Raw genomic sequence first — 27,587 nt, forward strand, 5'->3', positions numbered from 1 at the left:
ATGAGTCTGGAAACACTAGCTATTTGACTGTAGGGTTAAAGCTGCTTGAATCTACGGTGGCATATGTCCACTCCCAAAGCAAGGAGTTCCCTCTCCGTTTGTTCTCCGTGTAGGACTGTTGATTCAAATTAGCGCCGAGCAGTTATCGCACATTATCACGTGCCCTCATTTCTTGTGCGACTTTACGTCGTTCAAAACGCACGTGTCCACAGACAGAGCTTTTCATTAATATGCACCAATATATGACCGATTAGCACCAATGTGCCAAACATATGCTAATTTTCCATGTGCATCTGTCGTTAATTACAGATATGAAGCTGGGGAAGGCTCGGAGGAATCTGCGAGGGCGCGCGTGACAGCATCCCTCCCCGTTCTGCCTTTAACCGTCCACTGTACTGTGAATGTACGTAGATGACATATTTGTGTTTCTGTGTTTTAGGTTACCACGTGGTTGATTGCCCATAGTTACTGCGGATAATGAGCCATCATTTCAGCACGAAGACCGAGCTTTTTAGAGGTCACCGTCAAACTGAATAGAGGTATGATTTTCACATATTCTCACTAATCATTTTGTAGCGGCTCAAAATAAAACCGGATTCCTCAGAATCAGGAGTGGTGTATGTGCCTCAGACAGTTCCTGTAGCTCTAAGGAGAGTGTGGCAATGCCCTAATTCACTTTAAAAATAATTATAGGTGTGGCGTTAATATATTTCAGGAAACACAATTCTCCGGAGCTCATTTCGTTCCCAGCCAATTCGACCACTAGTTCCTGTTTAGCTGTCACTGTTAGACGTCCATTACGGTGAAGATCCTCAGTATAAATGCTTTTTTTGAATTCTTTTTCTGCTGCCCCCCTCCCTCTCTTCAGCCTGGCTGCCCTTGTACATGCTCTCCATGTCAGACCCAGCTGTTACTACAAACTACTTGGAGGGCTTACAAGCCTCATTGCTAATACTGACAACAGCACCATTCTTACTCAAGGCCCAACGTCTACTGGAAAAAGCGAGAATATGAGCGATTTTCTCTGACTCCACTAGAAATCCATTTCCCCAAACAGATGTTCCCATCTGTTCGACTCTAATCTTTTGATTAATACATTCCTGAATGAAGGGATTCCAAATAGGTGTTAGACAAATAACTCAAGATGCCCTTTTGCTGATAGCTCAGATTATTTCCCGATGCTACGGCTGTCTTTATGTTTTTCGGTGCCTGCATGTGCATGAGTACCTTTGTGCGCATGCTGCCAAATGTGAATGTGCGCATGGTATGTTTGTGAAGGTATTTATGGCCCATATGTGCGTTTGTTCCGAGCTGTAACCCCATTACATTCCTAAGACGGTCCATGAGACTAATTAATGTTCTGTGCCGAGGCTTGTCTTTTTCCCAGGGGACACCCAATGGATTATTTACCTATATGTCCTATTGACAACAAATCCCCCTGCCCATTGCTCTCCGAGCTAACAGACAGTTTGAGGCTTTAGGGGGAGGATAATAACACCAAGAAGCTATGTAGAATTTGCATTTGTTAGTGCTCACACCCAAAGTACGGGCATCGAGCCCACCCAGTGACTCAAATGATAGCCTTCTTGAGTCACTGCAGCCATTTGTGGTAGTTGACGGTGATAACCGTGCGCTACTATGTTGAAAAATATCCCTGTATCTGAAGGTTTCTTTGTTTTTTTTTTAAAACATTTCCAAAATGTACGTATAAATAACACAATAGTAACTAGGTTGTCGACGGGAAACAAAGAAGGGTCATTTTAACTTCCCTCTCCTGCGATGAGCTTTGCCCTCAGGTTGAAAACAACAGCTGTCTAACACCTACATACACTTTTGAAATAAGAGGTTATTGTGTGTTCTCGGATGAGCGCCATCACATAGGGACGTTTCGTGCGTGTTGAATAAAAACAGCAAACACACAAGAGTTAGGGTCAGGGTCACTGAAACTTCATCAGTTTCATTTCGAGTGTTTCATTACACACATGGTAACTGAACTGGAGTCGCCTTCTAATATCCATCTATTGGTCTTATTAGCCCATGAAAGAAGGATTTTAATATTACAGGCTAATTTGTGCGGATCACTCGCTGTGCCCTCCCTATTTGAACTGTTTTCTCTGAACTATTTCTCTACCCCCCTCCTCCTCCACTGTGATCCTCTACTCTGCTCTCCCTCCTCTCCACTCGGCTCTGGAGCAGGCAGTTACTAGGGCCGTGTTGGTCTTATGGTTGTCAGTTCATTCACAAAAAGACTGGCCACATAAAAACTAGTGCTTAAACAGTTGATCAGTGTTGTGGTCCACCGACAGAGTATTATTGATACAATCATCCACTAATTATTTCAGTCAGCTTTGTAACTAAGAAGGGAAATAGTCAGTGGACCCAGCATTTTTTGAGAAAGCCTTTTTGTCTTTTATGATGAAAACAGAATAGTTGCTGAAACACAAACGAGCAACTCAAAGACAATGTGCTTGTACCTAATTCTTTTCTGGATGAATTTTGTATCTGCAAATGAATTAATGTATAAACTTGTAATGTAATTAACGTAAAACAAGCAGAAAATGAGTCGCTAATGAAAGCGGGAGTAGTGTTTCATAATTACGGTAGTCGTACTAAGTATATACAGGTGCGTAAATTATAATTTTCGGTCAGCTTTATAACAAAGATGGCAAATGTTTACTCATCTTGACTTTAGAGGAAGTGTTTTTGTTGATGTTGAAACAAAAACAAAATAAAATGTAACATATAAAAAGGATAGATAGATAGATAGATAGATAGATAGATAGATAGATAGATAGATAGATAGATAGATAGATAGATAGATAGATAATACTGTAAGATATGTATAAGTTATTAAATATTTTTACATTTGCAAATACAACATTAGATGAAATAGGAAACCATTTCTTTATTTAATAACAGTTACGATAAAATAAATGAGCTATACCATTTATAACGAAAATGTCCACTGATTTTAAATTATTATTATATTTATTGTTATATTATATTATATTTAAGTATAGCATAATTTAAATAGTAAGAGAGAAAACTCACTGTACTACTTAAAATGCTGTTTATTTCTTAATTGAAACAACAAAATATAAACCCTTACATTAGTAATGTTTATTTAAAAAAAAAAAGAGAAAGGGGGCACACCAACCAAAGTAATAAAATGATGTCAGCGGGCATGTTGGAGCCCCCCTCAGCCAGCCTCCCTGAGCACACAGGGAAAGTGAGCGTCAAGAAGAAGGCGGGCACATGTAAGGATTACCAGCCGCCTACTGGCTACAGATGCTGTCAATCAACCATACGCACTTTCCTATTGGCTGAGCCCCTTCGCATTTATCGTGCCATCTCGTCAAGCTGCTGCTGTGTAATCGCAGGTAACTTTCTTACGATAGCCTTCCGCTGGACGACCTAGTGCTGGTAGCGCTGTAGCATTTTGAGGATATCAGATACATTACCCAAAGTTCAGCGTCGGAATTATACATTTTCCGTCACTTTGACCATCGGAAGACGTACACGCCGCGTTCTTTCTTTGGAAAAATAGCCCATCTCTCAAAGGCGTTTGAAATCGGACACCGCTGGCGTTGAGGCCCTCACTTTTGTGCGGAGGGATACGTTGTTGCGTCTGACAATGTGGACGGAGGTGGTGAAGATGTCTACTAGAAGAATGAAATCATCTCAGTTGTAACAACAAAAAAGGAAGACGTGAGATTAGTTACTATAATAGATTTGTTTGCACACAGACTTGTTACATTGAAGCAAACACGTGGGCGCTGCGTGAATAGCAGGCTTCCCGGGACAAAAGGAAGACATCTACTGTGCTCCAATGCGTTTCATGCACTGAGGTCGAAATTCTCTTGAAGTTTTATGTTTTTCCCCTTGCGAGTCTCCGCTTTTCTTTTTACTGTTGGATATCAGACACTTGGAGAGGAGAGGTAAAAACACATTCTTACTCTTTGCTTTTCGGGGGAAAGTTGCATGATTTCGACGGGTTTCATTGACACCTATTTTGACGGCTGCAATTGTCGAAAAGTTTTCGGGAATGTGTGGTTAAAGCGGGGGGATGTTAAGTTTTTTTTTGTCTGGTTTGAGGTGGCGAGCCAAGTGTGTGATGGTCTCCGCACCGACCACGGAGAGGAGGAAATTACTCCTTTGTTCTGCAAAAAGACTCCGTTAACGTTAAATGTTAGCGCTGCCTAACGAGCCTCATTTTGTTTTCCACCGTGTGCCTCCGCCACTAGCTCTAGCTAGTAAGTGGAAATATTAATTCTGTCGTTGCTGTCGAGCTTTTTAGCTAAACTTTGTCTCGGGGGGGCCTGCGTGTGTTTTCCAGCAGGAAACTTAACTTTCCATAAATTCCCTTTGGTAGCCATTTAAACATTCCTTTATGGATGTGTCTGGCCACCAGCTAGACTTATTTTATTGCACATTTGGCAGGAAATTCCTCATGCTCCCACCCCCACCGTCTCCTCCACTGAACTCCCTCATAATGCACGACTTGAACCCTAATAATTATGTGAAAGGAAGAGCTCAGTATTTGTTGCGTGAAGTTTTTTTTTTCTTTCCTTTTTTCTTTTTTCGGAGCGTGACTCTCCCCGGGGGTCAGGGCCGCTGCACTTGTTTTACTTTGGAAAAGACACAACCCCGGAGATTATGGTTTTTGTTAGTGCTGGGGGACGATGTCAACAAAATAAATGGTGAATGGGTTAGTTGTCAGCAACACAGCCCGGCCCTGGATGTGGCCTAGCGGGGCAGATCAAATACTGCTCAACCTACATCCTGTGGCTCCATACGCGTTCACGGGGTATTGTTGTAAACAGTTTGACCTGAGGTGTTCGTTGATGAAAATATGTTTGTGGCACGACGTGTCCGTCTTTTTGAGCCGTATTTGGATCAACAGTTGTAAATGCTTTTTCTCCCCCCCCTCAACACGGCGGCCCTTGTTTATTCCTTTGTAGTAGCGTTGACATAAACACGTTGTATACATATATATATTTTTTATTATTTTCACTTTTCCATTATTTTAACACAGAACATTGCTTTAAGATACCTTAAAGTCGACAAAAGCTATACTCACAATCTAAAACCAACTTAATCTTGCTCATTGCTGTGTTTTGGAGGCCAGGCTCAAAACACCCAAACTTATGTCCTGAATTTATTCATTTTTGGTAGCAGCCTGTGTTTATTAGCTCAGCGGCTTGGTTTTAGTAGGAGTGCAGGCTCTTTTGTGGAGACTGACCTGCCTCCTCCGCCTTGTGTGGGGTGACAAAGACCCCTAATCTGCTTGCTTCAAATATTGATCCAGCAGTAGCCGAAGATGCCATTTTGTTGTATTAAGCCCCTCCATGTGCTCTGCTCCATTTAACTCGGTGGTTAGGTATTATTTGGGGAGTTTATTTCAGTGGCGTGTATGGTCTGTTTTGGCCTTCGCATGCCATCTTATCCCAAAAAGTTTGTGATGGCCTTGACAGCCATCTTCCTAGCCTATTTACACTTGGAGCCGATGTTTTGTGTACGCTCGCTTTCTTTCCTTGCTCCAAGGTTAAATTAGTTCCACTTGCCCAAGTTTACTATAGACTCGGACTGCGCTGTTTCTTCCCCCCTGACGTGACTTGTGTTATTTTCATGCATGCAACAGATGATATATTACTTGTTTGGTTGCGAATTTTATTTCTTGGTCGGACTATTTAAAATTTCCCTTTGTTTACATCTGTTAAAATCTGCGTTTTGGCACACATGCACAGAGATTTTTTTCTCATCAGTGTATGCTAGTACTGAACTACAAAAGAGGCTGTAAAAGCACACCACCTGTTGGTGTCCAAGTGCCTCTATTCTTCCACTTGCTCCCCTTACCACTAGTTCCCCTGTGAGGCTTGCAGAACCACCACTCAGCATCAGAGAGCGGCCTCGGGCTTGCGTTGGAATGCAAAACACAGGGTAAATCCAGTATTCATGCTCACTGTGTCATTTGACAAGGTTTCTTTCTGAGCTGACATATGGTAATTTGGTAATGACGTGTTTGCATACAGTCATTAGCTCTGCCTTTCACCCCTATTTCCTTGGGCTAACAATAGTCCCAATTATGTCTGTAATTGTAAATGTATTACATTCTCTTTTATGTAGCAATGATCGACATATGGTTATGTTTTGTGCCAGGCTTGCTGATTTAAAGACAGCGTATTCATCACTTCGCGGCTGCATTTCTTTCACTTGATAAGGAAGCAGTCGGGTGGGGAAAATAGCATTATAGAGAAGATATGTTTGGAGTATTTCTTATCCCCGTGTTGTGTTTTTTTTTTTCCGTCATCGGTCTATATTTCAACGTGGTAGAAATTTGAGCTGTATGTTTTTGCCAGCTGAGGCTCACTTCTCAAATACTCATCATTTGCTTATGACCTGCATCTGTGTCATTATACTTTTTGTTGTTTTTCATAAATTTGATGTATTGGCGATGAGAAAGTCGCTTTTGTTTTTAGAGGAATGTTGACATACTGCACCCCTACACTGGTATTATTATCTTAGGAGAGAAATGACATGCCCAACATGAACCATCCCATGGGTTAAGACAAGGTTTGCGATGTAGAAAAAGGTAGAGTAGTTTGAATCATTCATTACCACCATTGTCCCCATTTTTAAGAGGTACATGTAACTTCACTTTGTGCTTGCTAGTGCCATTAAAATCCTGTATCAAATTTCTCTCATAGGGTTTATTAGAGACTGAAGGGTATGAACGAACAGCAGCAAAGAATGGCTGCAGTGGGAACTGACAAGGAACTCAGCGACCTCCTGGATTTCAGTGCGGTAAGAGAGCGGGAGAGCAGTCTGGGTGGTTCGGGGTGGCAGTGGGAGAAAGAGAGGGCGATACAGGTCTGGGGAAGGGCAGAGGAAAGCTGGAGGTCTAAAACAGAAAAGCGAGGTAAGGGCCGAGGAAGGACACTTTTAAATTTCCCCAATTCTGCATCTGAGTGTTTGACATCTTCTTTTAATACGGTCGCTTTACCTGAGGATGTTTTCATTCTTCATTATTTGCATGCAGAGGCACATCAAAGTATAACAATTAAAATACTGATATAGCTCAGGGTGATGGGTAAAAATGATTTCAGGTTTTAAACAGGGACAGGGAAATGGATCCTACTGTTGACCTGTAAAATGTAAATAGTGAATCAGGAACAACTGCAGGAAATGGTAGAAATAATATCACTATTGTTTGTCTTGTTAACAGGATCTTAGGGTGAAATATTGTGATGCATGAACTGGGCCGAGCTGACGACTCGTACGTGACTTTTTGTCACATTTCTAGATTTTACAAAGACATTCTCATGGAGCCACTATCCTCCTGACATTATCTACAAAGTGTATGGGGCTATTCTGTTCATCTTTTATGTCCCTTTGTTTCATTTGGTTATGAAGGCTTTTTCAGCTGACATAAACATCTCAGGGAGTTGTTAGTTTTTTCTCCCTAATAATATAGCTGGTAAGACCAGCTTTGGATCATTATTACGAACGGGGCACAACACTTAAAACCCAAACTGACTTCTGATGAACATTTGTCAGGAGTTTTGAAGCGGAATTAAATGATATAATTTGTTTTATATCATAGCAGGATTTATTGATACCACAGTAGTAGCTTGTTAGTTGTTGGTAGAGCTGTATTATAATGACTTGCATGATGTAGTTAGCTGTTTTGTTACTATAGTAATAGTCTCTGCCACACTGCTGGTATTCAAACAGAACCTTACCCCATGAAAGAAAACACACCTCGTGTTGTGAAGGGGTTTTTGTGGGAGGTTGTCATCAGACAGTTGAGCTTGTGTTAGAAAAGCTCAGATTGATCAGCTGCCAGTTTGTTTCAGCAGATGTTCCGTTTAAATATGACATTGATAATTGGGTGTGAAACTGTTGAACATTGTACAAACAAATGTCCTCCTCTTTGTTTATTTGCTGGCTAATCTCAGAAAAGCTCACCTGATTGGACATAGAATAAAGGAACATATTCGTGGCAAATGTAATAATGTGTAATGGAAGCAAAGATTGTTGTCGAACTCTGTCGCCGTTTGACTGTTACATTTGGAAAAAAATATGTTCAGTAATGGCAAATTGTGTTAATGGTGTCCTAGTTAAATAATTAAAAAAAAAAAAAAAAAAAAAAAAAGATTTGTACAGCAGATTTTGCCATGTCGGTGTAAAATGTCACATAGCGGGTATTTAAACCACACACTCTAACCTCAAGGTAAAGCCCACAGTAGTTTAGTGTCATCAGCATTTTGATAGTTCACCTGCTATATGCTCTTTGTTTTGGAACATACCTCTGACTACGGGGATTGCATCATTCTGAAAAGCCTCAAAATGTCACTAGTTTTTCTGTCATATTTAACTGTTAAGATGAGATTAATCTGGACTGAAAGAAATTGTTTATATCTCACATTAGTCTGATCTAAAACTAAAATGTATGTAAGGAAAAGAACACACAACCGATCGACATATGTGTGCGACGTTAATTAATGGTGGACATAGGAAGTGTGAAGTGTGCCATCATTTCCCTTGTTAGTTATGGCATCTCTTTGCTTATGTCTTGTAGATGTTCGCGCCTCCAGTAGCCAACGGGAAGAACAGGACAATGACCCTTGCCAGCACTCAGTTTAGTAGCACAGGTAAGTTTTTTTAAAGCTTCATCTCAAAGCAGTGTTTCTGCTTTATATGTACTGCATATCTTCACCAAATGTTGGCTCTCATTCTTGTGTCATCTGAGTTTTTTATTTTTTTTTAAGTGATTATTATTGTGGTTCAGTGTAAGTGCGAACAAATCGATGTCAGTTGAATGTCATATTGAGAATTTGTGGTCTTAAGTACTTACAGTAAATGCGAAACGGAATAAAAAATAAAAATAAAGTTTTTATGGCTGATACATTGGAGAAAGTACTTAAAGGTCAGCGCAGTGAGATCAGAAAAACATATTTTTTTTTCCTCTGAACCTTTGCGGTATCTATCATGCAGACAGTTTCAGTTTTATTTGCACAGACAGACAGATCTCAGCTATTCCTCAGGTGAGTTGTGTTTGTGGCGCTTAAGGCCTTAAAGCATTTCATGTGAAAAATTCCACAGGTATATATATTCCCAGAACGGTGCTCTTGTTAATTGACAAACGGCTGAGAACAGTTTTCACTGAATCCTTTTTCACCAGAGCAAAATGTGTAGCAAAGTGGTCGTGGCTGAATATCAGAAGAAATTGTATTGATATTTATTGATATTTTACAGCTTGGTCGATCCGCTCCTGTTTATCCATTTGTCCAGACTTTATTTCGCCGTTTTAAAGTGCAAACTAGCTGCAGTTAACTCAGTCAAGTACTTGAAGGCTTTGAGTGAGCTTTTCTCTCTTCCTGAAGGTTATTAGTAAGTCGTGATACTTTCGTTCCTCTGTCACACTGCCAACCTGGCGTGTGAAATCGAGTCACACTCCCCAGTGTTCCCCAGAGTGAGAACTTGGCCACAGAGGAACAAAGGCAAAGAAGGGGCTTATGGACTTGAAACGACTCCCCCACCCTGAAGTGTAAAGCACTCCTCCCCCAACACGACACAGGGCTTTTACCCCCACTGATCTGCAGGAAATGGCTCGAGTCTGAGACAATGTCCCTCACCCCGAGCTCGCAGCCTCTTAAACTGGCCCAGCATGCAGTGAGTGGCCAGAGTGAGAGAGAGAGCTTGTTGAATAGAGGGATCAGCCCGTGGAAGGCAGGATCCTGTTTGTTTCTATTACAGCAGGCAATTACTAAGTAGTGAGGAGTTAATTCCTCCCCCCCTGCTCACGTCCTAAAGTGTGGCCCTCGGTCATTGACACCCATTTTAATGTGATACTTAAAGCTGTCACTTTTAACTTTGGGAGATCTCCAGATAGCCTATAATACCACCAGAAAGTTAAAATGCTAACATTTGCAAATTCCAGTGCGGGAGTTTCTCATAGATCTGTATCGTGTTATAACACGCATCCCACTTTGAACACAGTCTGACTGTGTCTCTTTTAGACAGACTATATGTATGTAAGAAAACGTCACCCTTGGACTGGATGTCCAGTATTTCTTTCGGCTTTCTTGACCAGACTTAATGTTTCCATCTTTTGAAGCTCAACCTAAATCATTTCCTTTTAACAGTATTATATGGCTACTGGCTGGACAGCCTATTTATTATAGAGATGATAACCATTAAAGAACAATGTCCATCTATGACGTCACTTAGGCGGCTTGTATATTCAGGGACCCAGCAGCGCGGGAACGGCAGCGAGCAGCCTAGTGGCCCACCAGACCACCTCTATTCATCAACACAAAAGTGCTCAGAGGGGTGCTAATTGCATTACGCGTCCTTCTCCCTTCCTCAGTGGCCAGAGCGTGTGTGTATGCGTGGGGAAGGGTGTGCCGGGAAGAGTGGAGTGGAGGGGAGAAGAGGGGTGGGGGGGGGGGATTGGTAAGAAGTGTGGGATGTTGGAGAAGTAGGGGAGGCAGAGTGTGACGGTGTGTGGTGGGAGCTGGCCAAGCCCACAAGCCTTCAGGCAGGCGTCCCCTCTGTCACCTCTGCAGCTGCTGGCAACGTCTCCAACCCCCATTTAAAAAAAAAAAAAAAAAACAACAAATACACAGGAGGCGACGGGCTTGCTTCCCTTAGATCACAACAAACAACATTGTGAATTTACACATGTGGTCTCTCTAGGTGGCTAACTCACTAGCCACATGTTTAACTTTTGCGCTCGCTAGCCTACCTGCAGACAGCTGCAGCGCTGTCGCACATTTTCTATGCGATAGCGAGCTGTAGTTGAAGGATCTCAGTCCACTCAGAAAGAGGAAATCTCAACGGCATCCAGTGGCTTCCTCCTTCAACTAAATTAGATGTTTTCAGAGCCTGCAGCCGTGAGAAGGCTTTGTGCCTCAGAAAATAAATATTTTTCTGGGCTTGGGCTGTGAGTCAGTATTTGTCTTGCCATGTGAGTACATTCACACTAACCATGCCAAAATCTAGATGGATGTGATATAAGTCCAGAGAACCTGTTGTTTTCAGGCCATGGTGATATGTTTAATGTTCAGGTCTAATTCTTAGTGGTCTTTTTCAGTATTGATTGATTTGCTCGTATTGATCAGTTACTAGAAGCAATTTGATTAGTAACAAGCAGGTCTTCCTGGGGACATCACAATAACATAACAAAAATAAAACAATATTGTTATTATTGTTCGCTTGGTGCAAAGCAAGTTTCAAAAATGAAACAAACAAATTGATTGATTGAAAAGTTGATTTCGCTAACTTGAAATAAATACATTTCTAGAAAAACATTAGTGTTGAATAGTAATGTCCACATTATCTGTCTAAGTAGCATGTTCTCTGACAATAGGTAATGATGTGACTTACATTAGCTATGCCTACACTGCCTAAGTGCTCTGATGCTGTAATCTTGGATGTTTTGTTTGTGTAAATGCCCCTGACAAGACAAGCGTTAAACATTTGGGTGCAATTTCAATTACCTGCAGCATTGCTTTTCAAACACAGCCTTGAAAAATAGAGATACTCTACTTTTTATTAATAATGTAATGCAAAATCTCATGTATCCATTATTAAAGAAACACAGCTCTGTGTCACATTTTATAATAATTGCAACAGCATTTAATATTTGCAGTTTAAAAACAAAAATAGAAAGACGACTTTCAAAGTGTGTGCTTAAAGCAATGTGAGCAGAGAAATGTTATACTTACTAGTGACATAAGAGATTAGGTTCATCTGTTTTTCAAAAAAATTATATCGCAGACAAGATATTTTTTTTTTTTTAAATGAGGCCTAAATGTGTTTTTGCTGGCCAACAAAACGGATGTAGAAATACTTAATTGACCTATTTAAAAAAAAAAGAAAAAAGATGCATATCTTACTTATACAAGTGGACTTTAAAAGTTATTTTATTAAGTTAAATATGTGGAAAAATTGTAACAACCATCATAATATTGTCTTTATTGTATTGGCAGTGTATAATGCGATGGAAGTGAAGCTGTGTGTGTGTCATTGTTTGTTTTATTATTTTGCACACCTTTTGGTGAATGACAGAATCACAACAATAGGAAGAGCTCTCTTCTGGCATAGTTGGGCTTTCCTAGGCGTCGGTGTCACCTCAGCAGCTTTCCACCTTGTTTTAATTGCCTTCGAGTTAATTACTCCAGTAAGTGTGAAACAATGTTGTCAGACTTCTCCTGTGCGGCCGTGCCTTCGCTCTATCTGCTGCACCCCCATTGGCCAAATGGAGGCTTCATAGGAGGTTGAGTGCTATATTGAAAATAGCTGTGAAGATGAAGTTCCTCTCTAAACCCAACCTTCCTGTTGGTGGCCAATAACAGTGTAGATTATTGTTGACAGTGATAATTTGAGGATTTTATGGGATAATAGTGCATCTTAATGTGTTCAGAACATCTGAAAATACTTGCGGTCGAGCCCAAGTGTTTAATAAAGTGAGGTGAACAGGAAACAAGGTGTTTGAATTAAAGCATGCTAGGCTAGAAGAAGAAAGGCTCTTTGTTGACGTCTCGCCTCTAAAGTGGATTTTATTCTCGCTAATTTGGTATTACTTCTCCTGGCACCGAGCTTTGGCTGAAGTGTCTCCATACAAATTCTGTCATCTTTATTTAGCAGCGTTGCTCGTCACCAGTGTCCTGTGCCATTGGACATGGTTGACAGTGGTGCGGTGCTTTATTAGTGCTGTGGCCTTTCAGCTGGGCTCATCTGACGGTGAACAACACTGATCTTTTGAGGTCCCCTCTCCTCCCCGCTTTCCTGATTCTCCATGCCACTGGCATCAGCTCCATAGATCACGGCTGTCGCAGCGTGTGTAGGTGCTTGCACCGCTCTGTTAGTCTCATCACTCATTCTCACTCGTCAGCCAGGCTGCTGATCTCGCCCAGACCCCTCTCACTCTTATACCACCCCCCCTCCCCTCCGATCTCTCTCTCGTCCCCTTCTCCTTCCACTCACTCACTCTCTCTCTTTTGCTTTCTCACACACATTTTTTTAATTAGGCAAAAATCAAAGACGAAATATGAATATTCATAAGTAAACCACATTAATATGCACAATTATGCAAATCAGCACGCAATTAAGCCTTGTGTCTCCAGAGAGCCTGGATAGCATTAGTGCATTAGACAGGGAGAAAGGGATGATGGGAGTATTTTGGAGTTTTCTGCTCCACCAGTCTTTTGGCTGTGTTTTCTTTGTGCCACACATCGCTTCTTTCTTTACCTAAAACACAGTGTTGTTCAAATTTTGGCTCAACACGTTTTGTTTTGTGTTATCTTATGTGTTTGTGCGTGTGTGGAATTTAAATGTGGTCTAGATAACATTTTAACCTCTTAGATCACATTAGAACATACATGGTTAATTTTCTGCTCTTCAATGACCATAATCAGCACTAATGGGAACACTAAGCAGCATCTCCTACATGTTTCCCCCAGAACTGGTTTAACATTGCTGTGCATCTTGAATGCATCAGAAACCTCTTTGATCAGTAGCAATGGATGCTTCTGGCTCGTGACAGCCCATTGTGGCCGCTAAAGAACGTCAAATGTATAAACTAGGAAATGGTGACAGATTTCCTTGATATGACTCCAAAATTGGGGCATTTCTATATGTCTGCAGAACTGCATAGAATAATAATTATGTTCTGTTAGAGATTGTTTTTTTTTTTTTGTTTTTTTTTTACATTTATGTCAAATTGCTTTCTAAAATATTTAAAATATTTATACTTCAGACTAACATGCCAACCAGCTCTACCTGTCAATCTGAACAATGTGTCTTTTTACAGCAATAGACGAGCGCAGCGGCTCCGGGTCTTGGGGCTCCGCAGAACAGAACAGCCCCTCATTCGGCCAAGCACGGGTAAGATCTAAATACACTCGCACCCTTTAGTTTCACATGATTTTAAGTTTGCACATCTAAGCAGTAACACCACATGCTCTGATATTGCCACACACTCACACGTACTCGTACTTAATCACTTTGCCATAGATGAAAACATACGCACCCCCCCCTCCAGCCACCACAACATCTTATTACATTTTCCTGGAACCGTATTCGATTTGAAGTGGTAGTTTTACTTTCTACCTAATAACTTTGGCCCAGAATCCTGCGTTGGCAAGCTCTCTGGTAGCCCAGAACCTCAGTTGAAGCACACCGGTAATTGCAGCTTCACATCCACCATAACTGTCTTGGCACAACTCTGTAAATACAAGGAACAGGGGGTGAAATAGATGCAGCAAGCTTTGATTACCACAAGTTGATAATTAAGAAAGTCGGTTTGAATCCCTCGAGCTGATGCAGATTTGTTTGGCATGGATCCTGTTAGACAGAAAAGCGGAGGGAGGGTAGCACTAAGCCATATAGGAGTTCTAACAAGTAGCTTAGATACGCGAGTGTGTTGGCATGTAATTGTCTTGTTGTTTTCTACATGTTGTTAGTTTACATTTTCTGGTGTTTTTAAGGTTTAGTCATGTTGTTTTGTGTCTCCTGTTTTTCAGCAGGGCTATGGAGAAGGACCCCACTACAGTGAGCATGAGGGCATGTCCTCTCCGTTCATCAGTTCAGGAATTACCAGTATGTTCTTCTGTTGGCTTTCTGTAAATCTTTAACATGTGACTTTTATCTGGTAATGTAACTTGGGAAATATGGGTTGCCCTTAAGTGGTGTGAGGTATATAATTGAATTTAACTCTCCCTTAGGAATGCTGATTTGTCACACTCCAGTTTTAAAGCGACCATGTTGACAATGGCCGACTTGACTGTTGTTCGTACTTTGTTGTTTTCTAGATGTCAAAATGCGTATGTGTGTCTACATGCATGTGTATGTGTGTGCCTGTGTTCATTCGTTGAGTGCTGGGGATGTTAGGGCACTGAAGCAGAAACCTTCCCTAGGGTTTTGGCTGGCGGCGGCTTTATGCAGCTGAGCGTACTGAAAAAAGGGGAGGGTATCTCTGGACTTTTTGTACTTTTGAAAGCCTACTTTTCATTTGAATTAACACACACCAATGCATCTTAATGTGTATACAGCTCAGGGTTTCATGTGCATTAAAAACAACCATCACTTTCACCTCACAGGTAAAAACGAGAGGCCACCATACCCTCCCTTTGGAAGCCAGGTATGTTGACACTATGCTCGTTCCTTGCATTTCACCGCAAGGCTTTACATGTGTGATGCCAAAATCAAGTAAGGAGATAGTGTAAAGGAAGCCCCGTTTTCTCACTTCTCTTTTCATGTTAAACACTTTGAATTTACAACAGTCTTGGTTTCTAAGAAGAGAAGCTATTTCATTGTGACGTGCTTTCCCACGCTCTGGTTAAGCCTCGTCTCTCTGTCTTCTCCTAGCCTGGTTTCCTTCCTAGTGACATATCGATGCCCAGTCCAGATGCCATGTCCCCCTCCGGTCTCAAGTCTGGTTCTCAGTTTTATCCATCATACCCCAACAACCCCAGGAGAAGGCCGCCCGATGGAGGCATAGGTAAAATGCATGGGGCACGTGCACCCAGTGAATCTGTTTGGTTTTCCAATACTGGTCATTATAAACGTAATATCATTATTCATTCATTAATATTATTATTAATGATCCCCAATGTGTAAACACTGCTTGTGTTGTCTGACCAATAGGCCAAAATCAAAAGATGTTAAGTTAAACTAAGAGTACCATCAGCTGTTACATTTTAAATCTTCTCTGTTTAATAAGTTAAAAGCTGCACAGCAAGACTTCATTGACATACACATCCACTGTGCTCCATGTTCTGCATTTGAAATTAGAGCACACTCACGATGAATGCACCTGAACTGATGTAACATTTCCAAATGTGTCTTTGGCCAAGTCCTTATTTGTATTTTGTCTCTTTTTGTCTTTTTCTCTGTGCCTCTGCTGCCTACATGTAGACACCCAGCCAAAGAAGATCCGGAAACCCCCTGGCCTGCCATCCTCGGTGAGAACTTATTTCTGCTCGTCTTCACAGCTTACAGCCAGTTCCCTCTCTCTTTCTTTCTCTCTCTGTCTTTACATGCGCGCTGCTTCTGGTTGAGCAGTTCTGTGACAGACGGGGGTAAAGACTCTCTGCTCAGTCAGACTCTAGGCTAGCTGACAGTTAGGAAACTCAGGCCCCAATAAACATCATCACTGTGGTTGTCTCTGCAGTCAAGTGGTTTCAAGTGGTGTGCAGGGTTGATTGTCGTACAGACAAGCTATTTTATAGGATCTTGAGGTGCTTTTCTCAGGTCGGTTAGTTCCTCTTTTATTTGCTAGCACAGTGTATAGACCACTCATAAAGTTGTCCGGCTAAATAACAAACTGCCCAAAGTGTCACTTCCTTGAATAACAAATTTGTCATTTTAGTTCCTCAATATAAAATTATTTGTAAATTTTGTTCCTTAAAATAGTTGCACCCCACACATTTGGATGGATTTCAATCCGTAGATTCCAGAGTAGACTATCGTTTCACAAAAGTAAAAACGTCAAAGCCATATAACGCATCTATGACGATTTACTGCTGCAGCAAGTGTTCGGATTTTGTCAGTGGACTCAGAGTTCCCAGCAGCTGATGTACGGAAGATGACAGACGCATCTTACATGTTTGAATATGTACAGAATTTAAAGGGACTTGATAAAGCCTCGATTCCATTCACTGTTTCCCTCATATATTTACAAATCATTTGTATAATCTAAGTTTGACTCTTGGACTAATTACCCACTAGTCCTGTCAAGCAGTTTCAGCTACTCTAGAAACCGTAAAATTGAGTCAGTGGTGTTTGCTCAATTTGAATGACAAAACAAATCCAATTTAACTAAAAGTTCTCTACAGATTTGAACCTACTGACCAAGTAGGTCAGTAGTAGGCATTTGCCCGTGTTGCTGTTAGAGCTCAGTCTTGATGCTTTAGCTGCCACTGGATCACCAATATTGCCATTACATAAACATTTTCTGTAAACCTGTCCACATGCTACTGTAGTTCTCTGGTGACCTTAGTGATTGACTGGGAATGGACTCTGTACGTGTGTGCAGCTCATCTAAAACAACTTATTGACTTTTGCCCCTATAGTTTTACCGTCTTTGTATATTTTGCACAAATCTGATGAACAGAAACTTTACCAACTTTGGGTGACTGAGATCACTAATGCTTAGGCTGATGTGTTTTTTTTAATGCATGGATGAAGGGTTTATATGGCTGACTAGGTCCAGATCAGACCCACGGATGCTTAATCTGGCAGGAAATTAAGTGAAGCATTAACAGTGTTGCGTTCCGACTCCTAGTTTGGGATAAGAGTTGCAACTGATGCCACTACTCTAACTGCCTGCTTTGCTTAGCGAGTGTTTATCAGATTGACTTAATGGTCTGTATGTGGACAGATCCCACTGAACTGTCGAACTCTCTTCAGCCCGTGTTTTTGATTTCTTGTTTGTCAAACACCTAAAGAAGTTGTGTAATGACACTGCTGCCGTCCTCCACCTGTGGGTGTTGTCATGTTGAAGTGGCTGCTGTCGTCTCTGTGTGGAGACACACTTTGCCATACTGACTACATCACAGAGATCGAGTGTGAACACTGTGTCTGGCCGAGGCCCCCTCTCTCTCTCTCTCTCTTTTTTTTTTCTTTACTGTCTGAACCTCAGTCATTCCCCGCGGTGTGAACGATGGCTGCGTGGTTTTAGTGCGAATGATGAGATGTCTGTGTGTGTGTGAACCCCCCTCCCCCACCTCACACAGCCCTCCGCCTACGCTTCACCACATGATGGCCTGGGTGGGCCTCCCCCTGTGAGTGACCCAGTTGTGAGGCGCAGTGCTTGCGAGGCCTCTTAGCCCCGTGTCTGAGCCCAGATTAATGACTGCCGATGATGATCCTGTGGTCTTTCCTCCCTCCTGTACTTCTCTCTGCCCACTTCTCGTCACCACCCCACCAACACACTCTTTTTTTCCCTTTATCAACTATTATTACTTGGAGACAAATGGTCAAATTAAAGCTGCAATGTAAACGCCTTATCTTATTACCCCTGAAGTCAGCTGAAATTCGTCTCCCACCACTACCTGTCTTCAAGAGCCTCACCTTAACCTCACAGCCCTACACCTCCTCTCATCTGCAACCAATAAATACCATGGAAGAGCTTCTCTTCTGCCCCCTAGTTGTCCAGTAGACTAACCACAAACCACTGTGGTCGAATCAAGCGCTTCAAGGTTAGTTTGATGTTAATCTCCATCTACTCCCACCCCTTGCCACAACCCGTGTTTTTCTAGTGTAGAGACCTTTACACGGTCATAACCTGAATTACATTAAACCCCTATTAGTTGAGGATTTTACCCTAGAAATCCCTTTCTTCCGGAGAATACAATTATCCAGTGCCACTAGTCATTGTGTAGTTCTGTGTTCCCATCTAGAGCAGCAGGATTCACTCGACATTGTTCCCCGTGAAAGAACAACTCAAAGCCTATTGTTAAATGAAGCCATCTCCATCATGTTTTCCCCTGAATTAACCGTGATCATTTTAAATCCCCTGTTTCCTTCGCACTCCCCTGGCCATATCAAGCTTTGTTTAAGTCATTTAGATTACCTTCTCCTGTCCCCCTCAACACCCCTTATCTCTCTACCCATTTCATAAATCATCAGGGCCTTCATTTTTTCCCCCTCAGTCCTCCCCCTTGCCCCTTTGCCACCCCCTACCCACTGCAATCTCTCCCTCTCTTTTTCTCTCTCTCTCTTGCTGACTAGATCCCAGCCCCCATCTCTCTCCCTCTCTTCGCTCCCTCTCCTCAGCCCAGCTGCCTGTGGAGTTGGATGTGGTCCAGGAACAGGCAGATGGCTCTGTAATTAGAAGTGCATCTCTCCATTCCCTTTCCACTTCTCCCTGTTAAATCAAATTACAGAAAAAATCCCTTCTCTGGATTAGCATTCTTTGCAGCATAGCCTCCATTCTCTTTCTCTCTTTCTCTATCTTCCGTGTACTACACAGGATGAGAGGAAAAGACCGACTGAGTGGCAGCTGAATGTGTCTGAAAACTAAGGGCTTCTATGTTTGTCTTTAGTATTTGAAGGGCCTGCATCCATTTTTTATCACTAATAATTTGACAAGATGTATGATTGCGTTCTTTCCGGGGCTAATATAAAAAGTTGAAATTCGCCAGAGCTGATCATTTTAATATTTCCAATCCTCTGTTGATGCCATGTAGTGCGTTGTAGTGCTTGTTTGAGGACGTTGCTGTTGGTTTGTGCTTGGATGGGTGTGTTGGCTCACTGAATGCATGGTATGTGTGCGAGCTGATACTGAGTGTGTAACAGGGAGGGGCTGCAGGCCAGGCAGTGCGATGTCACTGGGGTCCCAGGAGCTAGAGGAAGTGCTCACTGTGCACTGGGATTCAAGCCGTCGCTGTACCCAGCATGCCATGGCCACTGTGTTCTCCTCTACATGCGAGGAGCCGGCCTTCCTCCACCATTGACAGACTCCCTCTCGCCATCTTGTGGCCACTAGAAGCTAGTTTGTTTTTTCATAAGGATACGTTGGATTTTTATTTCACTACATGACTTTCTCATCATGTTTAGTATTATAATATATTGGGTGGGAGGGTTAAGTGGGTGTGTGTGCGTGTGTCTTTTAGTCGTCACGCAAATTTCCTTGTACCATTTGGCACAATGACAATAAAGCCTTCTCATTCTGATGTATGTATTTTATTTTATTATTTTATTTTGTTGAATCATCTTCAGTATTATTAATTTCACCTGTGTGTTTTTTTAGGTGTATGCTTCCACATCTGGTGACGAATATGCCAGAGACAATGGAGGATATCCTGGTGCTAAGCCTGGAGCTGTGTATCCTGGCTCATTCTTTGTGCAAGGTAACATTTTACAAAATATTGCTTGAATTCATTTTTCCGGAACCATTGTTTTTTTTTCTTCTTTTGTTTTTTTTTGTTTTTTAATAAACCTTTTTTTTTTTTATGTATTTGTAAATGTTCTTTCGCTTGTCTCAGAAGACCCTTGGTCATCTTCAGGCTACTCTGCCATGCTGAGTAATTCCCCTCACATTGGACAACCAGGCTCCTTCTCTGCAATTAACCCGCAGGACAGAATGGTGGGTAGAGACGGCCTCATTACAGATTCAGTGTGCCCTCTTAATTTTATTTGTATTTCTACAGTTTATGATTAGGATTTGAACTTCAGGTCTAGAACAGTTATTTTAAATTTGACAACATTTTCACGTGCAAAACAATTGAACATTAATTGAACCATTCTCATTTTTTTTTTTTTTTTTTAAATTGGCCAATTTTCTGTGATCGGTTTTTGTGGCTTATAAAGCTACTTGTATCCCCTCTCCAGAAGCGTCACCCCCTGCCTCTGTCCCCACAGAACTATCCTCTGCATGGAAGCGAAGTGAATGGCTTCCACTCAGCCCCCACCACCTACAACCACACACCCACCATCAACGGGGAAGGCATTATGGGTAAGGACATAAAAAAATGGGTAAATGACAAAAATATCTCCGTAGTGCCTGTCATTGAATCAACTGCCATGGTCATTTCATTTCTTTCCTCTCTCAGTAACAAATTAACAGGTCATCTGACTCGCATTATTTATTTTGTCTCTGCAGCCAACCGAGGCACCACAGCTGGCAGTTCAGGAGATGAAATTGGGAAGGCGCTTGCCTCAGTGAGTTCTTTTCTGTTTGTTGTTGGTTTTATAAATTAGTGCTGGGCAGTAAAACACTTGAATAATTTTCCTGGCTAAGTTTTAATTCCTCTATCAAAGTGACAACTCAAGTGTAATGGCTAACTGGCAAATGGCAAACTCTCCCAAGACGTTTTGTGTTTTAAACATTAGCATAAGTAAATAAAACCGTTTTTAATCATTTAATTATCTATATTTTGTTACGCTTTATGTATGAGAAAACACACGCAAAAAAAAGACATGTCTGAAAGGGAGAAGGAAGAATCGTGCTTATTATTGTATTTTCATCGTCAAGTGTTTTCACTCAAAATCTTTGATTTATTTTAATTTGTGTTTCCACTGTGAATAATTTTAATGCGTTGTTTTGACCAATTCTTTCAGATTTACCCATCGGACCACAACAGTAATAATTTCTCCTCGGCTCCATCTACTCCTGGATCTCCTCAGGCTATTGCAGGTACAGATCAGTTCTCACATAAAGTTACAATAAGCGTTGCATTGATAGTACTTGAATATAAACAGTTACAAATTAATAGATTATAACCTGTATAGTGGAGATAGATATAAGCCTTCAAGTCCCATCTATTTAGTAATGTGCCTCATTAAACAACGTGAACAAATAATTTGGATTTTCAAGTTGTTAAGATCCACGTTAACCTTGGAACTGTGTAAATTAGCCTGATGGTAAAGCTAAGGTTGGTAAACTGAGTGAGGATGGTTCTATCTTTGTTTCTGTTTACTTTAAACTCTTCCATTCAACCTGCCATTTGGATTATCTCCAAGGACTTTTATTGCTCCAATTCATTTAACTTCTCCCGTTTGGTGAAGGCCTTTTTTTTTTTTTTTTTTGGCGCATGATTCAGTTTAACTTGTTGAATAAAAATGATTCCCTGCATTTTTAATCGTCGTTTGCTCAAAAATGTGTCTGCGGCTCCATCTGGTGTAAAGTCAAGAATTACAACTTAACACATTTCCAATATTTCTCTCAGGAGGAGCTCAGTCTCAGTGGCAAAGACCAACCACACCCAACTATGAAGGGCAGCCACATGCACTGGTATGTTGAGGAATCTTTCTTGCTGCATGGTTTGAAGTCTAAAGTTGGCCATATTGATGTCTCCTTCGAGCATTGTTTATATTTATAGTTTAATGTACAATAAGACAAGTGCACAGTTGAAATAAAAATATATTTTCTGCTTTTATTTCCTGTCTTGGATGATTTCCATGTATTTATATAGCAGAGTAAATTGGAGGACCGCTTGGAAGAGGCCATACATGTGCTCCGTAACCATGCTGTGGGCCAGGGCCCTGGCTTAGAGGGCGCCGACATGCACAGCCTGCTGTCCTCAGTACACAACGGGGGCCTCGGAGGCCTCTCTCCAGCTTTCCCCAATGCTAGTCTCGCCCTCAGCAACAGACATCCTGCTGCTATGGTGAGTCACCTACTCTTCTCAACTTGTGTTTTCTTTGTGTCTTGTGTTTGATAGACACTTGGGGTTTTGATGGCGTGTGTGTGCCAACAACTCAAGATTCAAGATTACTTTATTGATCCCCACCGGGAAGTTAAGCTAACAGAAGTGTTCATTTAAAGTAAAACAGCGTTTTGTGGTTTTGTTTTCGTAGATTCAGATGCTCAGTGTATCAGCCACTTATGAAAATGTCACGTTATTGACATTTAAATGAAAATCAAAAATGATAATTCTATGCTAACATCTGTTTGAATAGATTAATTTTGTGTTTTTTGCCAGAAAAGTTGCTTATGACCTTATTTCAGACAGAACAAAACATTGGTAACATTTTTGCCATCTGCTGGTCAAAACAGTATTGCAAGAAATTTAGAGACAATGACTTCTCATAACTTACAGCGTTGTTAATAATTAATTTACAAGATATGTAATTATTTTCATTAAGTTATTCTTGGAGTTTTTTTGCAGCCTGCGAAACACAACGCATTTCATTTTCAGTTTGAATTGTAGTGAGGCGCTTTTGCTATGATCTCTTCTTGTGAGTTTCACGTCATTTTTCTTCACCCTCATCAGCAGGGAGGGAAACATGAGGAGCCCACAGGCCTCCCACCCAGCAGCACCCTCCTGCACGGTCATCACGCATCCGGACCCACGCCGTCAGCTGGACAGCCAGAAGGCTTTAGCAGTAAGTTTGACACATAATGTAGTTTATTCTTGGCATAAACGTAAAGAATGTTATATATAAAGTGATGTGGAAATTTGAAATGGGTCAACTTTCCATAATACGACTTCTTATACATCCCGTCCTGAAATTCAAGAAAGGATTTTAGTGCCTTAGTATTTAATCTTCATATTTGCGCACCCCTAGGTCTCCCTGGTGGTATGGCCCGCTCCACACACTCCTCCAGCAGCTCAGACATCAAAAGAGAAGACAGAGAGGATGATGAAAACTCATCTGTTGGAGACAAATCAGAGGATGAAAAGAAGGACTCCAAGGCAGCGCGCAGTCGAACAAGGTAATGTTTCATTTTTTTTTTTACCCTTTGTAGCTGTGTTTGTATTTTCCCTCGCTAATGGTGTCTGGATGTAAAATTAAAGTTTATTCATTCTTTTTTTTTTCTTTTCATTCATTCAAGTTTATCCCACAAAAGTGGAGATTGTTTAGTCAGTCTGAGAATATAAAGAGAGCTGTCTAATGCTGGCAATGTCCACCACAAGGCTACACATGCCATTACGTTTAACAGACAGTGTAATTCATCCTATGTCCTTTGTTTCCCGCTGATTGCCCAGGCTATGTTAGGTGTTTAACAATGTCAAAATCCCCCTTCCTTCATGTCACGTTTTCAGAAAGGAGGCGTTGACCCTCCAGATGCTCTCTAGCCTTTCAGACCCGAAAGATGAGTAAGTTTCTCCAATAGAGGATCAATTTGTAGTGATATGTTGGCTGTTGCCAGATGCCCCTCAAAGCCTGTGTTCACAGAGCTGGTGTCTAACATCTGACCTGAGCCTTTGTTGTATTATGACCTTCTGAACTGTACGTCTGCTGCCCAAGTTTTAGGCTTGGCAGTGACATTGCTGTCTGTAAATAATTGCACACACCAAGCAAAATACAATTATTGTGAGGACAACATTACAATCGCAAGTAATCCCTTACAAAAGTTGAGGCCAAAGAGTCAGCTTCTCAGATTTGTTGTCAAACTTAAGTAAGTAAAGTCCTACAGTGCGCGCACAAGGTTGAATGTTATTAAGAGTGAAGCTATTGCACTAAGCCTTATGATCAAATCATTACATTGAGTGGAGTTAATGCTTGTGTGAGAAGTTACTACTACAGTCTATTCTGTAAAAATATTGTACGTCTCATTTTAAGTGCATTCATTAAGTACAGAAGTGTTGGTTCTCAGTCTGGGCTGTTAATGTTAAACTACAATGTAGCATGAGCGTTTCTGTGTTTTCTGGTTTGTTATGGAGTTTTTTCCCGCCGACGGCTTCATCTCTTGATCTTTGTCCTTAATCAGTCTGGACAATGAAGATGACGAGGACCTTCCCCCCGAGGTGAAGATGGAGCGCGAGAGGGAGCGGCGAGTGGCTAACAATGCCCGCGAGCGTCTCAGAGTACGGGACATCAACGAAGCATTTAAGGAGCTTGGGAGGATGTGCCAACTGCACCTCAGCCATGACAAACCTCAGACCAAACTTCTCATACTTCACCAAGCTGTCAATGTCATCCTCAATTTAGAACAACAAGTCAGAGGTCAGTCCAAAAGCGAGATGTCATGCGCCACAGTCATTGTTCTCCTGACCTCTGTTGAACTCATTTTATTTATTTGTACTGAGGAGTCCTGTTTCTGCTTTCCTTTTCTCTGTCAGAGCGCAACCTTAACCCCAAGGCTGCGTGTTTAAAACGCCGTGAGGAAGAGAAGGTGTCTGGGGTGGTGGGTGAATCGCCCATGCAGCTCTCAGGAGGCCACCCTAGCATGGGAGGAGAGGGCCACAATCCAGTTGGCCACATGTAACACCAGGTGGGCTGAAACGAAGAGAGGTGTTGTTTACCCACGCTCGCATTTTTATCAGTGTTTATGTTGGAAATAATGTTTGTGGTCCTTCCTCCTCACAGATCTGGTGGTGTTCCCCTGGCTCTCAGAGGATGTGGCCTTAACAGATTTCTTCCACCCGTTACTCTCAGTGTGTGTGTATATGTGGACATGTCTGTGTGTTGTCCGTTCAAGTTTCAAGATGCACATTCACACACACTCGTACACACGCATACTGCCAAAACTGACAAAGCCTGTTTGTCTCACTCCCAACCATGACTACAAGCTCAAATGTGAAGAACTTTTTCTTTCTGTTTTTTTTTTTTTTTTTTTTTTTTTTTTTTAAGTTTTGCTTTGTTTTATACATGTTAAAATTTTTATTTTCTTTTTGGTTTCCACATGATGTTGGAACGCCGGAGTACTTTTTGTCCTGCCACACACATTGGGACTTCACACACTGCCGAGAAGTGCTCTGGTGGAAACAAAAAAAAAAGGAGACCTAAACAAACACAAATTGAATCAAGGATTTGTGCCTAATTGTTACATGTTTTCTATTTGACATTTAAGCAAATTGCTTTACATGTGAGGAACATTTATTGTGAGGGATTGCTTATGTGTATGAGCAATTATTTTTTTAATGTATGTCATTCCCAGCGTGATGGTACAGTCTTACATATGTTATGTAACCAAGCCCATAGTTGAAGCTGAATTGTCCAAACTCTGTGACTTTTCCTTGGGTGTGTGTGTGTGGAGGGTGGCGGAAAGGTCGCAAGGCAAAGGTCAAAGTTTTGACAGTTCAAACGCAGCTTACATGAAAGACGGGAACTCTCACCGAGTGAAAGTCTCTGACTGGAGCCCGCTCTCATCCCACAAGGCATCTGGAGACTTGGAATCGAAGACTTCTTCCTTGAAGGTTATGAATTATCCAAGTGGTAGAATCTGTCAACAAAACAAAACTGTTCTTCCTATTTGTTGACCACAAATTCTAGTGTTGCTCCAGTAGCCCCTTGTTTTAGATCCAGGTTTTTGTACTGCTTTATGTACTAAAGCATACCTAGACAAGACAAAGCACAGTTGTATAGTTTTAGGCTGGAAGTTAAGTGTTGACCTGTATTGCATTTCAGTCCCTGAAAGTTTGTATAAAAGCCATTTGACTCGCTAAGTGATCAGCCCCACTTAGTGCTTTCTTGAAATGGTTTACTGACAGTGCCAGCAGACTTTACAGCTCGAGTCTTTCCCCTTAATTGATGTTCTGTAAAAGACACAAAAAAAAGAAAAAAAAAATATCCAGGTTTCTTTACAGGAGGAATCTCATCAGTCTGAAGTTGTTAAAACAGACGAGCCTTTGTATAACCGAGGCTTTCTTTTCCTAAATGAGCATTCCCACTGAATTACAGCTCCTCACCTTCCTCTTGAGTAGTAAGTGTGTTCTCACGTTTCTTACCGAGAGAAGTGTGACGTGTAAATTCACTTCATACATTATTCTGTTTCATTTTTCAAAATTAAATATATATAAAAATATATATTTTTTGTTAGTCTATACATTGTAGATTTTTTACATAAATGGCAATATTAGTTTGAAGTTTAGAGTGTATTGTAGATGAGCTGTATAAGGGGATATTTGACATATAAATGAAATTGTTCAATTCAAAGTCGAACTGGGATGGCAGAGGAAAAGGGTCAGCAGATGATCGGCGGAAGATGTTGAAAGCGTTCGGTGTATCCCTTTTATTCCAGTTTTAGTTGTGAGGCGTATCATCAGCTACCCAGATGAATTCTTTCTTTCCATTTGGGACATACGTGGACAGAGTTTGTGCCACTGTCTTGTTGAAGAGTTCAGACTTCGACAGTGAGGCGCTGACAAAAAAATGTGGGAAGGGATTTTTGTCTTTAACAGTAATTATGCAACTGGTTTTTGAATGTAGCTACCATACAAATGTGGATCGCCTTCATTTTCAAAGTTGTGTTCCTGGGTTTCGTCAGTACAGTATGATAGTTTTCGTTTCACCTTTTTTCTAAAGTCTGCCCTCAACCAAGTGGCTCTCAGTGTGCAGCTTTCCTGCGCATTTATTCTGGAGGCAGACGCCATGATTTTGGTGGAAGGTAATGGATAATGTGGAGAACAAAACAGTGTTATTGTGATGTTATTCCCATGTCATGTTGTGAATGGTTTCTTTTTTACCAACATGTAATCACAAATGGGAGGTAGAGAATTGTGTGTGTTTAATTTCTACAAAAAAAAAAAAAAAGAGATGAAGAAAAAGACCTATACAAATCAATAGTGTGGCCTTTTCATTCTCAAGACTTAAGATGTCATGATGGGAGAGTGATACCTTATCAGTGCCTGAACTTGTATTTTCATTTAAGACAGTTTTTATTTTGTGACCCATATCATTTCATTTATCATGGAGATTAAAGAGGTACTTGTTCATTCCCCCACCCTCCCTTCTCCTAATGCTTTTTTCAATTTTCAGGAAGAAGTTTAAATGGTATAAAGAGATTTTTCTTTCAGTGTATCTAGTTAAATAAATAAATGTTACGTAGATCTTGTTTAGTTTTTATTCCTTGTTTTCCTAAATGATTCAACTGGATTATATTGTCCAAACTGCTGTTTAAGTTAAGGTCACGGGTCCAGGTCATGAGTTTTCTTTCAGTCTGCCCTACATTTGCTTAATCATTTGACATGACGGGGTTCGAGACATGTTGCTTTTGGCTCCGATTGTCTGCCTTCGATGCACATAAACGTGTTCCAGCATGTGTGTCCTCGGTTCCAATGTAGGGAATATTATTTTCCATAGTAGATGCAGCGACTAATGACGTGGAGCATTTTAAATTTCTGTATATCAGAGTGTAAGCCCTTTGCTGCAGTGACTTTCAGTATATGTAGTCATTAGTGACATTT

At 41.2% G+C, this 27,587-nt stretch overlaps 1 protein-coding gene across 15 annotated transcripts; it reads left to right on the top strand.

Moving 5' to 3' along the window:
* The first annotated feature begins 3,372 nt into the window (after positions 1–3,372).
* Positions 3,373–27,235, top strand: tcf3b (transcription factor 3b). 15 transcript variants are annotated; one of them, XM_047587014.1, is made up of 21 exons: positions 3,373–3,938; positions 6,708–6,804; positions 8,582–8,654; positions 13,820–13,893; positions 14,532–14,607; positions 15,108–15,148; positions 15,376–15,508; positions 15,925–15,971; positions 19,763–19,862; positions 19,998–20,098; positions 20,344–20,467; positions 20,615–20,673; positions 21,073–21,148; positions 21,681–21,745; positions 21,927–22,121; positions 22,731–22,839; positions 23,023–23,170; positions 23,502–23,555; positions 24,170–24,405; positions 24,522–24,673; positions 24,769–27,235. In XM_047587014.1, the coding sequence occupies exons 2-20, from the start codon at positions 6,730–6,732 to the stop codon at positions 24,665–24,667; spliced, it is 1,932 nt and encodes a 643-aa protein (XP_047442970.1). In that variant the 5' UTR covers positions 3,373–3,938; positions 6,708–6,729; the 3' UTR covers positions 24,668–24,673; positions 24,769–27,235. The 15 variants fall into 15 exon arrangements, with proteins under 15 accessions (XP_047442970.1, XP_047442972.1, XP_047442971.1 ...); XM_047587016.1 differs by having other exon boundaries at positions 21,930–22,121; positions 22,728–22,839; XM_047587015.1 differs by having other exon boundaries at positions 20,001–20,098; positions 22,728–22,839.
* The last annotated feature ends 352 nt before the right edge of the window (positions 27,236–27,587 follow it).

Source organism: Mugil cephalus, chromosome 6 (assembly GCF_022458985.1).
Source record: "Mugil cephalus isolate CIBA_MC_2020 chromosome 6, CIBA_Mcephalus_1.1, whole genome shotgun sequence".
Classification (NCBI taxonomy): Eukaryota; Metazoa; Chordata; class Actinopteri; order Mugiliformes; family Mugilidae; genus Mugil; species Mugil cephalus.